This window comes from Meriones unguiculatus, chromosome 3 (assembly GCF_030254825.1).
Source record: "Meriones unguiculatus strain TT.TT164.6M chromosome 3, Bangor_MerUng_6.1, whole genome shotgun sequence".
NCBI lineage: Eukaryota > Metazoa > Chordata > Mammalia > Rodentia > Muridae > Meriones > Meriones unguiculatus.
This window is the reverse complement of record NC_083351.1, coordinates 91,736,628-91,752,186: the sequence shown is the minus strand read 5'-3', so window position 1 is coordinate 91,752,186 and position 15,559 is coordinate 91,736,628. Positions and strand designations below refer to the sequence as shown.

Sequence of the window (15,559 nt, the reverse complement as noted above, 5' to 3'; positions counted from 1 at the left end):
GAAGTCTGTTCACAATTCTCTTCATACCAATGTCAGATCTGTCTATCACAGCAGTATCTGACTGTTGGTTACAATCTGTCTTCATTAGAGTTTCCATTGCTGCAACAAAACACCATAACCAAAAATTAAGCTGGGGAGGAAAGGATTTATTTAGCTTATACTCTGTCCATTATCAAAGGAAGTCAGGGCAGGAACTCAAGCAGGGCAGGACCATGGAGCCAGAAGCAGATGCAGAAGCCATGGAGGAATGTTGCTTACTGTCTTGCTCTCTGTAGTTTGCTCAGCCTGCTTTCTTATAGAACCTAGGAGCACCAGCCCAAGGATGGCACCACCCACAATGGGCTGGGCCCTCCCACAGTGATCACTAATTAGGAAAATGTCTTACAGCTGGATCTCATGGAGCCACTTTCTCAATTGAGGCTCCCTCCTTTCAGATGACTCTAGCTAGTGTCAAACTGACATACGACTAGCCAGCAGAGTTGGTCACTCCCACAAGTTTTGTGCCATCATTTCCCTAGCATATCTTGCAGATAAAAGGGTTTGTGGCTGGCTTGGTGTTTACATTTCTCTTTTGATAGCATGCACAGTACCTTCCTGTAAGAAAGGTCCTAGGACATAGGAGTGAAAACTCTGTGTGGGCACCAGCTCGTCATCTCCATGTGCAATGAGTTGTGTATGTGTTGTCTTCAGCTATGGGGACTTGCTGTCAGTTTGTGGAGAGCAACCTATATAGTCTTGGCAACAGCCTGGGTTGCTTATGGATTCCTGTGGAACCCCTTTGGCCAGCAACTCCGTCAGATGTAACCCAAACCCAGGACTGGAAGCTTCATACAGTGTCAAGAGATGGCCAGTTGGATTTCTGTCTCCCATTATTTGTCAGCTTCACTTAGCTAACCTTCATATATGTGTATGTTTTAGAGGGTCTCTACTGCATTAGGTTTTCATACTACCCCTCAAATACTCTTTAATTTTAGCTGTCTACCCCTCTATTCCCTTCCACTACCTCCTTTCCCCTTTCCATCATCACATTTCAGACACCTCAAAGTACCCCCTGTTTTCATACAATGCTCTGAGCCAACAGCCTCAGCAACAACTGTAAGGAATACAGCTCTGCGTTTAGCCAAAGTTCCAGCATGCAGTGATCAGCTATTCAATTGGGTGCGATCAACTCAGAGCCAATCACACTTCATCTACCTGCACAAGCCCAGAAAATGAGGTGGAGATATGTGGACTCTTAGCTCTCTGCCATTTGTAGTGAGACTAAGGGCTCAACCCCACACACACAGGCTTTTTTTTTCTCTGAGAACATGCAAAGTCCCATTTGTCCTAGCTGCATGGTTAGGAGTCAGGTGTGGCAGGAATAAAGGGCTCCTGGATATGTGACATTGACCAATATAAGCAACATTCGATCACTCCCTATCACTGAGTTTCACACTACTGAACTGGTGTGCTTTGTCTATATGCCACCTTATGGTATTTTCTTCCTCGTACCGGGGGTGGTGTAGAGGTCCCCTTGCCCCATGGTATTTCTTTCCATACACTCTGGGTAGTGCAAACCATTCTTTTCTATTCTTAGGGCTCAGACTGCTGTACTTCTTGGCTTGTCTCTGTTTTAAGAGTTGTATGAACCTGAATTTTTGCCCTTTGTCTCTGTTTTTAAATGACCCCTTTAGTCATTCCCAATTTTTTCCTTACTCAGCCACTTGTTTTCCTGATGATTTCAGTTGGGCCTATGGTGGGCTCCTGCCCCTTTCTTGACATAAGAATTACTACGGAACAGTCTGTGGGTAAAATACTCTGAAGATAAACTCAGAGTCATCAAAATGCTTCGATGTCACATTAAAGAAAGGAAAATCCAGCACTTCCATTTTGGATTAGTTTGACTGATTGGTGAGTCCACGTTTGACTCCTCCCCTTCTATTCCTGGAGCTCCCGTCTGTCCCAAACAAAAGGCTTTGCTCTGTATTTACTGAACAGAGCAGAAAGCATAACATGGAAAATGAGAGATTCTTTACAAAAATCAATAGTTTTCAATGTATTATGTTACTGATTCTAATCAACCTAGAAATACTCAGTACCACAAAGACACTTTATCAAGCTATATCCACAAGTTGATTCAGATGATGTGGTGATATTCATTGTAAACAGTTGCTTCCAAGCTGTGGGCTACTTTCAGCTAATGCCTACAACAATGCACCCATACACACATGCATTACTCTGGATCAGGGTGTGCATTAGTGTAGGCTGTAAGAGTGCATTGTTGGGAAACTGAGGCAAGGAAGGTTAGTTGTTACATTGTTCTCTTAAGGGCAAGTTAAACGTCAACAGGCTGATTACACAGTAGGATAGCAGGTTGTGACTTCAGTGATCTCAAAGTGTATTATTAACTTGGTTGTGAGGTCCAGAAAAAGCCAGTCTTCTTGAATGTAAGAGATATTTGCACAAAATTGTATTGCTATGGAGCAGAGGCCAGGCACATTGGCGTCTCCTGATGTCCCTCTTGCCAGCCAAGTGTCAAGGACTAAGACCATCCCCACCCTCTCCTTTGTGTGGAAATCATGCCCTCTATCCCCACCCTCTTCTCTGTGTGGAAATCATGCCCTCTATCCCCATCCTCTTCTCTGTGTGGAAATCATGCCCTCCATCCCACCTCTTCTTCGTGTGGAAATCATGCCCTTTCCTGTCAGATGGTAGCCAGAATCAAGTCCTGGGATGCGACCAGGTTTCAATGGCTCCACTTCAGAAATGCTGGTCCTTATTGTTTACCTCTGCCCTGGAGAGACCCTAGAGAACTTCCCGTTTGCCATCTGGGAGCGGCCCTCTCCAGATCCTCCCTGGGGATCTGAGTCGTCCAAGTCATTACAGGAATAAATGTTCTCTAGCTGACTCCAACCTTGAGCTGTTTCCCTACAGCAGCTCCAGCTGACCACTGACAGCCATAGCAGTCTGCCCTCCCCATTAATTCCACATGAAAGAACAGCTCTAGGGGCCTCCTGCCTGCCATCAGCCCCATTATTGGGGGGCTGACGGAAATTGATGACAGGACATGGTCACGGAGGGGTAAGCAGGAGGAGGAGGAGCCAGGCCATTTTGGAGTCCCAGCAGAAAGAGACGCTGCTAGAAACTTGGTTTGGTGGGGCCGGCAGGTGAGACACCCCCTCCAGGGCCCCCTTGCTCTGGGCAAACTTGTCAGCTAACCTCTGGGAAAGCAGAAATGGAAAGGAAGGGTGAAAGGAAGAGAAGGGTGTGAGAAGGTATGAGTGCAGGGAACGGAGGAGTGCAGAAAGGAAACTTGGGTTCTGAAAAGGGCTCACAAGCGCTGCTTACCCTAGGACCTGCTCACATGTGGGTGTTCTGGAACCTCCCTAGATGGTAAATGTCACACACATCAGGGCGGGAGAATTCAGTTCCTAGTCCTTTGGGCCCTGAAGCAGGCTATGGACCACACAGGCTTTCTAGGTCCCTTCAGGGAAGTCGGTTTCTGAGGAAGCTGACTGGAGTGAGCCTCTGAGTTTGAGTCAGATAGATGACCTGGCTTCGTGTAAACAAATATGCTCAGGAGAGGCTCCAGCAAACAAGTTAGAGAACGGGGGATGGGGGAGGGGAGCGAGGGGAGGGTCTGGGAACAGGCACACACTCTACAAACATGCACTTGTAACCATGGGACCTGAGAAAGGTGGCAGGGAGTCAGGGCGCATCCATGGAAAGAGTGTTGGTACTTTTAGGCCCTAAGGTCAGCGCTCACTGCGTGAGGAGGGAGGAGTCCCTGAGCAAACTGTCCAGGACAGGGACAAGGCTCGCTGTGACCTGGCTAGAAACACAGGCAAGCCACCACCACATCCCACTTGCTTTGTCCCGGAGGACCTGAAGTTGGAGAATCTTGTCCTCAGGTTGTTCAGGACCGCGGGAGCTGGGGGATGGGGAGAGTCGGAAGGCATAGGATGGAGAAGTGGGGAGAGTCCCGGGAGCTTCGTGCAGGTCCGCGCTTGCCACTTAGCTCTCTTCCCGGGATCTGCTTCTCTCCGACCTTGCTGGAATCAGCGGCTGGAAGTCCCTTGCAGGCGCTGGCCGGCCAACCCCGAGGAGAACAAGCAGGGACCGGAGACCTGGACTGCTTCCTCCTGGAAGCAACTCCATCTGGTCCGCAACGCGTCCAGCCTGGAGAGCTCCTGATCCCACGTGGTCGAAGCTCTCTGGCCACACAAGACAGTGGCCAAACTCTGCCTGCCCAGGTTCAGTGGGCTCTGGCTCCCGCAGCCAGCCTAGTCCCCAAGAGATGCTGGGGCGCTATCCTGCTGTCCTCCGCCCACCCGGGGCGGGACGGAGGCGGAGCCAGTGTCAGTGGGCGCCCTCGACGGCGGGCGGGGCTAGGCGGACCGACCCCGCGATAGAATAAGAGCTCAAGGCTGAGACCCGTCAGAGCTGTGAAGTGGGACTGAAGGTTTACAGGACCACAGGGCTGAGGACTGGCGCAGGAGGCAGGTAAGAATCAGGGTCTCTTCTTACGCATCCTCCGCGGTGGCATCTCCTCTATCCATGCTCCACTCTGACCCTGGACGGCCGTGCCGCGGAGCGTGGGGCAGGAACCAGAGCCATCCGAGATCCTAGCCCAAGTCTCCAACAGCCAGGGCTTTGGAGAGCAGCTCCATCCACACAGAGCTAAGGGGTGTGCACTCAGAGTAGGGGTCCACAGAGCCCAGGCTCAAGACCTTGTTCACAAAAGGGGGACATGGATGTCTGTGGCTGAAGTGGGCACCTCAGAACCTTGGTGCTTGACTCACTCCACCTCAGCGGCCCGGATCTGGAGGAAGCGCACTCCTCGGGGTTATTTTCACAACGTGTCAAAAGCTCCATCTCCCTTCTCCGTTTTGTTGTGTTATTTTGTTTTTTGTCTTTTCTGTAAGCCGGGCTGAACTCAGGTTGTTGGGGAAGACAGAGAATCTTGGCTTATGAGCCACCTGTGTCCTAATCCAGCCGGTGAAAAGAGATGTTTTCTCAGGGGCCATTTATCTGTCTGTGCCCAAACCTCATCTCTGAGTCGAGGAGTAGGGTGGGGCAGACAGGTGCCTCTGTGCCTGTATGTCCGTCAGAGAGCTGGGAGCAGAGCCTGGGACGGGGCCCTCTGCTCTTGCCCCTTGCCTTCTCCCAGCCAACCTACTCTGGCAGTCCTACCTGCCCCTCGCAGCTGCAACCCTTTATTCCATTTCCAACACATGTGAGGAATTTGCATTTGGGTTTGTCACAAAGAGGCCACAGAGAACTGGTGCATAAAATAACTTCTGTCAGGAGTTTTTGTTTAGGGACGCAGAGGAAAGTCACCCCATTAGAGCAGCCACGCAGATGTGGGGCTTCCATCAGTGTGCTTGTCTGAGTTCAGTGGAAACAGGCTGTCACTGGGTGTGAGGCTGCTGCCTCCTTTATGCCTCAGGGCCCTGGCTCTGCAGAAGCCTAGGACAAGCTTCTTCCAGGCGTGCTGCTGGGATAGCAGTGGGCTGATCCCTCCCCAGTGACTTTCTGGTAACTCTGTCAGCTCAAAGGCCCATGAAGCCATGGTCATGGGCAGGGTGCTTTGTACACTTGGAGAAACTGATGACCATTTGTCTTAAACTTTCAGTTACTGTGGCTGATTTTGGTTATCTACTGATTTTGTTTTTTACTGTGCTACTGAGCATAAAGAAAGCCACACACCCTTACAAAGACTAAAGTGAGTGGAATGCTATTGGCAAGGTGTAAAGTTCCCCCGGGAATGTGGATAAGCGGTGCAGGCAACACCTAGGATTGTTATTAGGAAGAAAATTAGAAATCACACAAGCCTGCACTGATGGGAATGAGGGCTTAGACGGGAAAGGGAAGCTCAGGGGTGTGTCTGTTTCTGTTCTCTATAGCAAGTTTCTCTCATCTCTGTGAACCTCTCCCAGCATGCCCCAGCTATCCTTCATGCTGGCCATGGCATCTTAGATGCTTGACTCACCTCAGGTCTCTGTGCTCTACCAAGGTGCCCTGTAGACATGGCTATTGAGTCTGTGCATTGCTGTGTGTGTGGTTTTTTGTTTTTGTTTTTATGTTGGCTGAAGTCCAAGAAGAAAGAAGCAGAATTCCTTGGGCTCCAGTCTACCCATGAGTAAGAGTAAATGCTCCGTGGGACCAATGTCCTCTGTGGTGGCCCCAGCTAAAGAGCCCAATGCCGTGGGCCCCAGAGAAGTGGAGCTCATCCTGGTCAAGGAGCAGAATGGAGTGCAGCTGACCAACTCCACCCTCATCAATCCACCACAGACACCAGTGGAGGCTCAAGAGCGGGAGACCTGGAGCAAGAAAATTGATTTCCTGCTATCAGTCATTGGCTTTGCTGTGGACCTGGCCAATGTCTGGCGTTTTCCCTACCTGTGCTACAAAAATGGTGGAGGTGAGTGTTGCCTGGCTTCCTGTGCCTTGGCAGGGAATTCAGGGACACAGTAGAGGAGATGGAAGCCATGGGACAGTGAGGGAAGGGCTGTGCTGTCAAGAAATGCTCACATTGAAGACTGAGGAGACAACTAAGTCAATGAAGTGCTTCCCGTGCAAGGATGGAGACCCGAGTTTGATCTCCAGGCCCCACATAGAAAAGCAGGAGTTGGTGGGATGCACTTGTAATGCTAGTTAGTGCTAGGGAGGTGGGGACATGTAGAACCCTGGGGATTGACAGCCATCTAGGGTCAGTCTAGCCTATCCAGGAAGAGGCCAATGATAGACACTGTCTCAAAAATCAAAGTGTCTGAGGAATGACACCCAAGCGTGATGTCTGGCCTCACAGGTATGTACAAACATGCTCCTGTATACACAGGAACATGAGCACAAGAATTGCTTTCAGTGGGTCAATCCAGTCTTCCTGTAGGATGGTGAGGCTGCCTCTCCAGCAGCCCTGCTTTTTATTTTTTCCAAGCTGGAGAGCTCAGAGAAAATCTAACAGCCAGGGAACATGGAACCCAGAAAATAGAAACGAGAAGGAAGGAAGTGGAGGCATCGGACCCTGACTCCTATTTCCACTAGAAGTTTTACTTTGGAAAGGAAATTCTCAAAGGCCAAACAACATGTTTTCTGTCAATGTCAACAGTGTTTATAGAGTTGTTGAACTTTGTAAAATTTCAAGCTAAAAGACCAGAAGATGCCACTGAATGGAAATATCTCTGCTACCTCTTCTCTCCCTCCCTCCCTTCCACCCTCCCTTCCTTCATCCCCTCCTTGCTTTAAATACAGGGATGGGAACTGAGCACAGAGCTTTCTGCATGCGGGCAAACACTCTAACACCGAGTCACATCCATAGCCCTCTTAAAGTTTTCAGTTTGATTAAGAATTCCACTGTGTCCTGGGCAATTCTTAACCTCATTCTGTAGATCAGGCAGGCCTTGAACATATAGTCTCCCTGCCTTTAGCTTCTAGAGCAGCTAGGATTATGAGTCTCTGCCACCAAGCCTGGCTCCCCTACTTTCTTATCTCAGTTCTCGAGCCACAGCTGTGCAGTGGACCTAAAAAGAAGGCAAGGCACAGGGTACACAAAGAAATCCAACTTGAGTCCAGCAGTCTGTTTTCATGGCATGGTCACCCTGACTAGTTGCAGGGTATGAAGAATTGCTCTGGGAAGGAAAGGCTAAAGCAAAGCATGAGTACAGTGGCCTCATTACATGCTTTTGAAGGTGAGAAGCCCAGGGTCTCAGCAGCTCCAGTTAGTGATGCAAAAACTTAGGTGAGAGGGCTCCCACCCTCCTCATCCAAGTGCCAGGAGAAAACTGGGGTCAGCCTCTGCCTCAATCAAGAGCAGAGCTTGGAGAGCAAGAGGACTTGGGTGGGGGTGGCCTTTTTGTGCAATAGAGTGCACAGTTTAAGCAGACTAAGCCCTGCACCCCAGCTCCAGGAAACTCCTGGCAGCAGAAACTCAGCTCTAGTCCCCAGAGAGGCAGTCTCTAAATGCAGGACTGGGTCACAGATCCCAGGACCACAACTCTCAGGGGGCAAATAGGATTAAGACAAAGTGGGGCTGGGCATGAAGGGGCAGACAGTGCTAGGTAGGAATAAGGCTGAGAAGCAGCTCAGGGCTTTGACTGCCTTGATTCTGGAGGAGTATAGGATGTGGGATTGGGGACAACCTGAGGCATTAAGGGGAGAACGTCCAACACTGATAGCAGCTGGGATGGGCAAGAAGGTGGGGTTCACTTCCCATCAAGTATATCCCCTTGGGTGGTAGCTATGCAGGAGCCTTTCGCTCTAGACAGGAAACCGGGTGGCAAGGTCACACTTGAGGCTATATCATTGGGACCCATGTGCAGATAATGAAAGCAGCGCCTTCTGTGGCCCCAAACTGAAGCTGCTATCCTATGCACAGGTGCCTTCCTGGTGCCCTACCTGCTCTTCATGGTTATTGCCGGGATGCCGCTCTTCTACATGGAGCTGGCTCTAGGGCAGTTCAACAGAGAAGGAGCTGCTGGTGTCTGGAAGATCTGCCCTGTCCTGAAAGGTAATATTCAGGGGCATCCCCCCCCCCCGAGACATGGCTGTGTCTCTGGGGCTTCAGAACAAGATGATGACATTATGTGCAGGTTCTTCTTTCCTAAACTGTGTGGACATGTGCACATGCTCTTCTAATCCGGCTCTCACCTTAAAGACTAATGACCAGGAATCTTTCAGAGCATTCCTTCCTCCCAAGCCCAGCTTCCCTGAAGCTAAATGGTGGTATTTTTGTCAGGGTGTTAAAATGGTAAGATTTAAAAAAAAAAAAAATCCTATAAATCTGTCATCCATCATCCACTTACCTACCTATGGTCCATCCAGCAAGCACCTTTTTAAAATCTATCCTCTATCTATACAACCATTATCTATTATCTATCTCCATTCATCTACTATCATCTACTTATCATCTATGTACATATCTATCTGTTCACCTGTCAATCATCTATCCTTCATCCATCATGTATCTACCAAACATCCGTCTAGTTCAGTGAGCCTCAGAATGTTTATTCAAGGCTTCAGAACTATGAGGTAGAGCTGTACCTTACCCTGAGCCTCGGTAGCCTGCCCAGTGGTTGATACTTCCCAGAATACTTTTGTATCCCCAAGAGATACAAACACTGAGAAGAAGGCTAAAGACTTCTCTGTGTGTTAAAGGCAATCCTGCATCCTATCTACCCCAGTCCAGTTTTGGATCACCCTTGTCCTGATCCAATGCCATCCCAAAGAGATAGGGTTTCAGGAGATTTCAAGATTCTTCTTAGAAGAGACTCGGTGACATTCCCTAACAACCCTTGAAAGACTAGCATTTGGGTTTTTTCAAAAGTATTTGAGCAGTGGCTACATGGAAAAAAGAAGAGCCCCGGTTCCCCTCACAGTGTCTGTGGGCCACTAGTTGACGCACAAGATGGAAACTACTGTTCTGAGGGCTTCTCACAGCTGCTCAGGCCATGCTCTTCGTGAACATGCTGATCTTTTGCAGTGGCAATGAGAAATGCAGAGGCTGCTGGCACAAACAGTAGGCTTCTCTGTTTTGGATTCACAGCTGGTAAGTGTTAAGATGGTAGCAATTTTTTTCTAGGCTAAAATGATTCTCTGGATCACAGTGAAGTGGAACTGTGTAAAAAAAAGACTTCATCAAAACCTACCTCCACGCACAGCATTCAAGCCAGACAGACTCACTGGAGATGTGTATTGGCCCTGGATGCTCCACGTTGAGATCAAAATGCAGGATTCAGCACGTAGAGGAACACCATGGGCCTGTCTGACACCATTCCTGGTTTCTAGTGGAGGACTACTGCAGCACCTGGGAACCCTGGGACTCTAGGCGATAATTCTTGTGTTGAAGTCCAATTACTATATGAACAAGGTCAGTGCATTCAACCTAAGAGCTTCCAGTGAATGTGAGTGACTCATGCCAAGTCCTCCTTGACTATCTAGCAGTGCTAATGCGACCCAGGGAGCAGACACTTCTGAGGCTGTGGCTCACGGTAGCCAGGATGAGCTTCAACCAAATGTGGCATTCAGGTGGCAGCTGAGAACCGAAATGGAGACCCTGCCTGCTCGTCCTTGCAAAGAGGACATGTCCAGGGTTGGTGGCCATATGTAGACATGCAGACTGCTACTGCAGTGATGCCAGAATCTGCGCTGCTGGATTTATTTATTTATTTATTTATTTATTTATTTATTTATTTATTGTCTCATGCTCCTGGATTGTGGAGTTTCCACAGGGCACAAACAACCGAATGCCTCAGTCCTCACTGGCAGTCACAAGACTGAAAGACCAACAGGAAACCAGAAAAAAGGACAGATTCAGTACCCAGGGCTGTGGCCATCCAGGAAAGCTGGTCAGCTCAAACATGGACCTATGCACAACACAAAGTTCTCTATCAGTAGCTAGGTATTAGTGATGGTCCACTCCAACAATCCCAGCACTAAGCAATCTGAGGCAGGAGGATTATAAATCCTAGGACAACCCTGGCACCCTAAGAGGCTGTCTGAAAAAAAAAAAATCTCTCCAGCAAAACCACTAAAGCAATTTTGTTTTAATTTTGCTGTTTGTAAAATATCAGATAAACCACTTAGAAGAGCTGAAATGCTTCACAGTACTCTAATAATCTGGCTTGGAGCACAGTGGAACTGAGAAGGCATTGATACTGACAGCTTTGTAGGGAAAAAAAGATAGTGGCTGTGTGACTAGGAAGACGATAGAACCTCAAGAAAGTGGGCAGAGCCCAAAGAACCGTGCTGCCCTCAGTCCTTGGTGATTCTATGCCTGCTTCCTAGGTGGTCTTTTATATCATTTCAAAGACAAGTCTGTGAAAGGGCCACACTGGAGCAGAAGCAAGGTTGTGGGAAGAGACTATGAACCCCAGGTGTGGGATCTCAGGCAGATGTTCTCATCAGCTCCTAGCTTGAGGCTGGGGAGGTTCCACTCAAAGAAGCAAAGTGTGAGTCCTCTCTCTCTCTCTCTCTCTCTCTCTCTCTCTCTCTCTCCCTATCTCCTCCCCTATCCCTCCTTTCCTTCCTCCCCACTTTGAATCATCCAATGTCACACCAGCTACAGTCCAAGAGGATCTTTCCTGCTTGTTTTCCTGACCCCCTTGGAACACATGCCTTCTCTTTCCTTCTTTATCTTTTCAAAAACTAGTTACGAAAATTATCTGTATTGGTGCACAAATTTAAATTCTCCATGGACAGTGAAGAAGACAGTTAAAATATCCAGCACAACTGTGGGATAAAAGATTGAGCAGTTCCTCAGGAAACACTGGGTTCTCCTACCTCCTGCCAATCTCCTCTTCCTAACTAGGAAAGAAGCTCTATCTTTGAAAGCCAGATAGGAAAGTCCAAGGTAAGAACATAAAGTGAAGCACAAGGTAGGAGATAGTGATGACAAGGTGAGGAGAGTGAGGACAAGGTAAAGACTGTGAGGACAGTAAGGACAAGGTAAAGATGGTGAGGACAAGGTGAGGACAGTGAGGACAAGGTGAGGACAGTGAGGACAAGGTAAAGACTGTGAGGACAATAAGGACAAGGTAAAGATGGTGAGGACAAGGTGAGGACAGTGAGGACAAGGTGAGGACAGTGAGGACAAGGTGAGGACAGTGAGGACAAGGTAAAGACTGTGAGGACAGTAAGGACAAGGTAAAGATGGTGAGGACAAGGTGAGGACAGTGAGGACAAGGTGAGGGACAGTGAGGACAAGATGAAGACAGTGAGGACAAGGTGAGGACAGTGAGGACAAGGTAGGGGATAGTGATGACAAGGTGAGGATAGTGAGGACAAGGTAAAGACTGTGAGGGCAGTAAGGACAAGGTAAAGATGGTGAGGACAAGGTGAGGACAGTGAGGACAAGGTGAGGGACAGTGAGGACAAGATGAGAACAGTGAGGACAAGGTGAGGGCCAGAAAGTGAAGTCTAAGTTGGAGGACAGAGAAGTCTCAGGTGAGGTACAGGTGCAGTGAAGTCCAAGGTGAGAAACATGGAAATCAGGGCCAGCTCTTTAGCTGTGAGGGTGGGTACAGAAGCTGGAGCGGCCTCATCATCTGAAGGCAACATCATGGGATCTCTGAGGAAAGGGTCCTTAAATCTCTCTCTTTTTTTCTACCCTCCTGCTCTCTTTCTCCATGTCTACCTCTCTGATGTAAGTAAACACACACATATATGAGAGAGAGAGCACTGTAGTCACTAAAACCACCCAGATTTATGAGAATGTCCCCTGTCTTGATTATAACCTGGTAAATTTTGCAGCCTGTGCTTATAATAAGAAAGGGCAACAAATGGAGCTATAGTTAGAGTATTTGCAATATGGTAACAGTCATCACAAGACGGCTCTTTTTGTTGGTTTTGTTTTTTGTTAGAAACAGGGTCTTACTCTATATCCCACGCTGACCTCACACAGTGATGCTTCTGCATCAGTACACCAAGTGCTAGGATTTCAGGTATGTTCCATTATACTCAGCTGTAAGAACATTCTTATGGCAAACAAGAACATGTGGTGGGGCAGATTAAGGCCATGTCGTATAGGACATAAAGGAGAAAGCCAGTAGTGTTGGCCGGTTGGTGATAGGCTTCTGCAGCTGAAGCTAGTGGCCTTCTGGGGCTCTGTATTCCTGAGGAGCAGAGCTCATAGTGACCAACTCAATAGTCAACCCTTGCCCCCTTCCCAAGGAGGCATTTTCCTTTCCCAGCATTTGGGACAGCCAAAGAGATATAGATGGGAGGGTGGTCTGTTGCAAGTCATCTCACTCGTAAGCCCATTTGCGATGGAAGCCACATCAGTTGGTGGCAGACTTTTCTCCATTGTGAAGAAAGATGTTCTTGTCACTCTCTTGTAAAGCCCAGATGGAGCACTCCTGCCACACTCAGCAACGTCCCCAAAGGATGAGGGGCACAGTCAGCTCTTTCTTCAGACCCTGCCTTTACATTTCACCGTAATAGATGATCAAAGGTTTCTTTGAGTTCCTAAAGTTTCAAGCTGAGGACTTCAGATACAAAGTTTTTATCCTTAAAAAGTTACAAATGGGGCATCCACTAACAGCCCCTTTTCAGGAAAAAACCTTCATTATGCAATTTGGAAAAATGGGGATTATGACAACATGGCTCTCTGGCAACATGGCTGACAAACAGCATGGCTTCCCAAAATGGCTGCCCGATGAGTTCACTGTAAATCAAAGCCTTTCTCCTAAGGAGCTTGGTGAATGAAACTGCAATGTGGAGTGGTTTGATCTTGATTAATTTTATACATGAGAAGGCTTTCCAAAGGAAACAATTTGGATTTTACTGTTTCTATTTCTGAGGACATTCAAGTAAGTTCACTTATTCTTCTGGGCTTAACACAAATACATTTTAGTTCCTTCTCTTTGCCTTCATAGAAGGAAAATAACCTTGAGCATGAAAAGACCTTCTCCAAAGACCATCCAAAGCAACTAAGACACAACCTGAAAAATTCACCTGTAAGTCATACTTCTCTCCAAGCAGACCAGAAAAGCCATGGAGTCTAATCAAGTTTTAACAAAGTCAACAAAAGTCATAAACCCAAACAATTATATCTGCAAAGCTGAGAAGGGATACTCAAATGAGAATTCTGCATGTATTTCAGTCAAATGAACCACAGTCGCAGGAATGTGACTGTGCTTACTTAGCATGGAGCATGGAGGAATCCCTTGACCAATGTGAGGAGCATTTTAACTGCCTGACCATCTGCCCACTGCTCATAATGGCCGTTTTCTGAGGACTGCTTGCCTCTGTGTTCTACTCCAGTTTACAGAAATGCCCACAAAATGGCTGATCTCAAATCCTGGGTTTAGTGATCTCTACAAAGCCTTGGATAATCATAGCAGTTAAGTGAAACCATGAATGGTCTTGAATAGTCCTTGGTGATCTAAGATACCCTAGGTGCACCTAGTTGTTCTGGTTTTACTCTGACTGATCCTTGAATCCCCTGGGTAACCCTGTATGGCCTGAGAGCTCTAGGTGACTGTGAACATTGCTAGATGACTGTCCTGGGTGGTCTTGGAGAAAGGGCTTAGTTATAAATGACTAAGTCTTGAGAGATTCTGGGTAGCCTTAACAGATATGCATAAATACAGATGATTGTGTATGGCCTGTTCAATTCTAGGTGGTCCTGGGTTTCCCTGGGTAATTAACCTTTGATTGTTTTGAATAAACCTTAGTTCTTGTAGATGGCCATAAAGGGTCCTAGTTGTTTCTTAATGATTCTTGGTGGCTCTGGATAGCTTAGAGAATTTCTGGGTGACTATAGGTATCCTCTGATAGCTCTGTTATCATGAGTGTTTCTGGTGGTCCCAATGGTTGTGGATGATTCTAGAGGTTTGGTGTGGATCCCATAGCCATAGATAACTATAATTGGCTTTCCTGAATGATCCAAGGAAACTATAGATGATACTAGATGTGTCTAAAGGACCCTGGCTGCTTCTTGAGTGACTATGGTGGAAATAAACAGTCTTAGTAACTCTGTATGGCTGTGGGTGATCCTGGATGGTCTAGTATATCTATGGCTGACCCTTAGGGAATACCTGAATGTTCAGAGGGTAGTCTCAGATAATTTTTGATGGCCTTCGATGACCTTTCTGCTTCTCAATGCCTCTCTGAGACATATTGATGTTTCTGGTAGATGCAAATGATTTTGAAAAGTGGCAAACCCTTCTCTGTAATCATAGGATAAGGCCTGTCACCCATCCTTCCTGTGTGTTTTAAGGTGTTGATGTCGGTGCACCAGCTCAGAGACTAGATACTGGTCATCCTGCTGATGGTGGCTCTACTGTCATCACCAGGTGTGGGCTTCACTGTCATCCTCATCTCTTTCTACGTGGGCTTCTTCTACAATGTCATCATCGCATGGGCACTCCACTACTTCTTCTCCTCCTTCACCATGGACCTCCCATGGATCCACTGCAACAACACCTGGAACAGCCCTAACTGCTCTGACGCCCATTACAGCAACTCTAGCGATGGCCTGGGCCTCAATGACACCTTTGGGACCACGCCCGCTGCTGAGTACTTTGAGTAAGTGAGTGGTCAGTTCTTCCTGTTAGCCTGGAGAATGGGAGGGTTGACAGGTCTGGGAACTCAGGAGAAGCACTGAGGACACCATCCCACCTTTTTGTTCTCAAAGCTGTGCTGAACACATCCCTATCCTTGCCCATAGGTGCTGAGCCCTGTTCCTTATGCAGTATATTTCTGAATTGCACAAGGATGGTCTCATACATCCTTAGCCAAACTCTAATGATGGGGGCCTCAGGAGGGATGGACCCTGGGCTGTTGCCCACTTGTTCCATCCTGCCTGTATAGTGGGTGTGAAGGAGCCTCCCAAGACACTGCAGCAGTGCTTAGAAGGAAGGAGGCTCTGGCTTCAAGCTCCCAGGACACAGAACACAGAACAAGCAAGCTCTCTGTTAGCTCCAGAAAGGGAGCTCTCTGAGCATTGCTGCTTGGGTGCCTCAGCTTCACAGGCAGGCTGATGACAGGTTGAAGGGCTGTCCCCTTGCCACGAGGTTTTCTCTCTTATAAATATTTCTTCACTTACTTCACTGTCTCTCTTTTCCTTGCATGATGCTAG

At 47.9% G+C, this 15,559-nt stretch overlaps 1 protein-coding gene across 1 annotated transcript in view; it reads left to right on the top strand.

The window, feature by feature from the left end:
- Nucleotides 1-4,344: 4,344 nt before the first annotated feature.
- The window catches only part of Slc6a3 (solute carrier family 6 member 3), a 42,616-nt gene continuing 31,401 nt past the window's right edge, over nt 4,345-15,559 (top strand). Inside the window, exons 1-4 of the mRNA XM_021631438.2 lie at nt 4,345-4,482; nt 6,075-6,403; nt 8,357-8,488; nt 14,775-15,006. Of these exons, the coding sequence (XP_021487113.1) occupies nt 6,118-6,403; nt 8,357-8,488; nt 14,775-15,006 (650 nt within the window). The 5' untranslated portion in view covers nt 4,345-4,482; nt 6,075-6,117. The remainder of the gene's footprint in view (nt 4,483-6,074; nt 6,404-8,356; nt 8,489-14,774; nt 15,007-15,559) is intronic.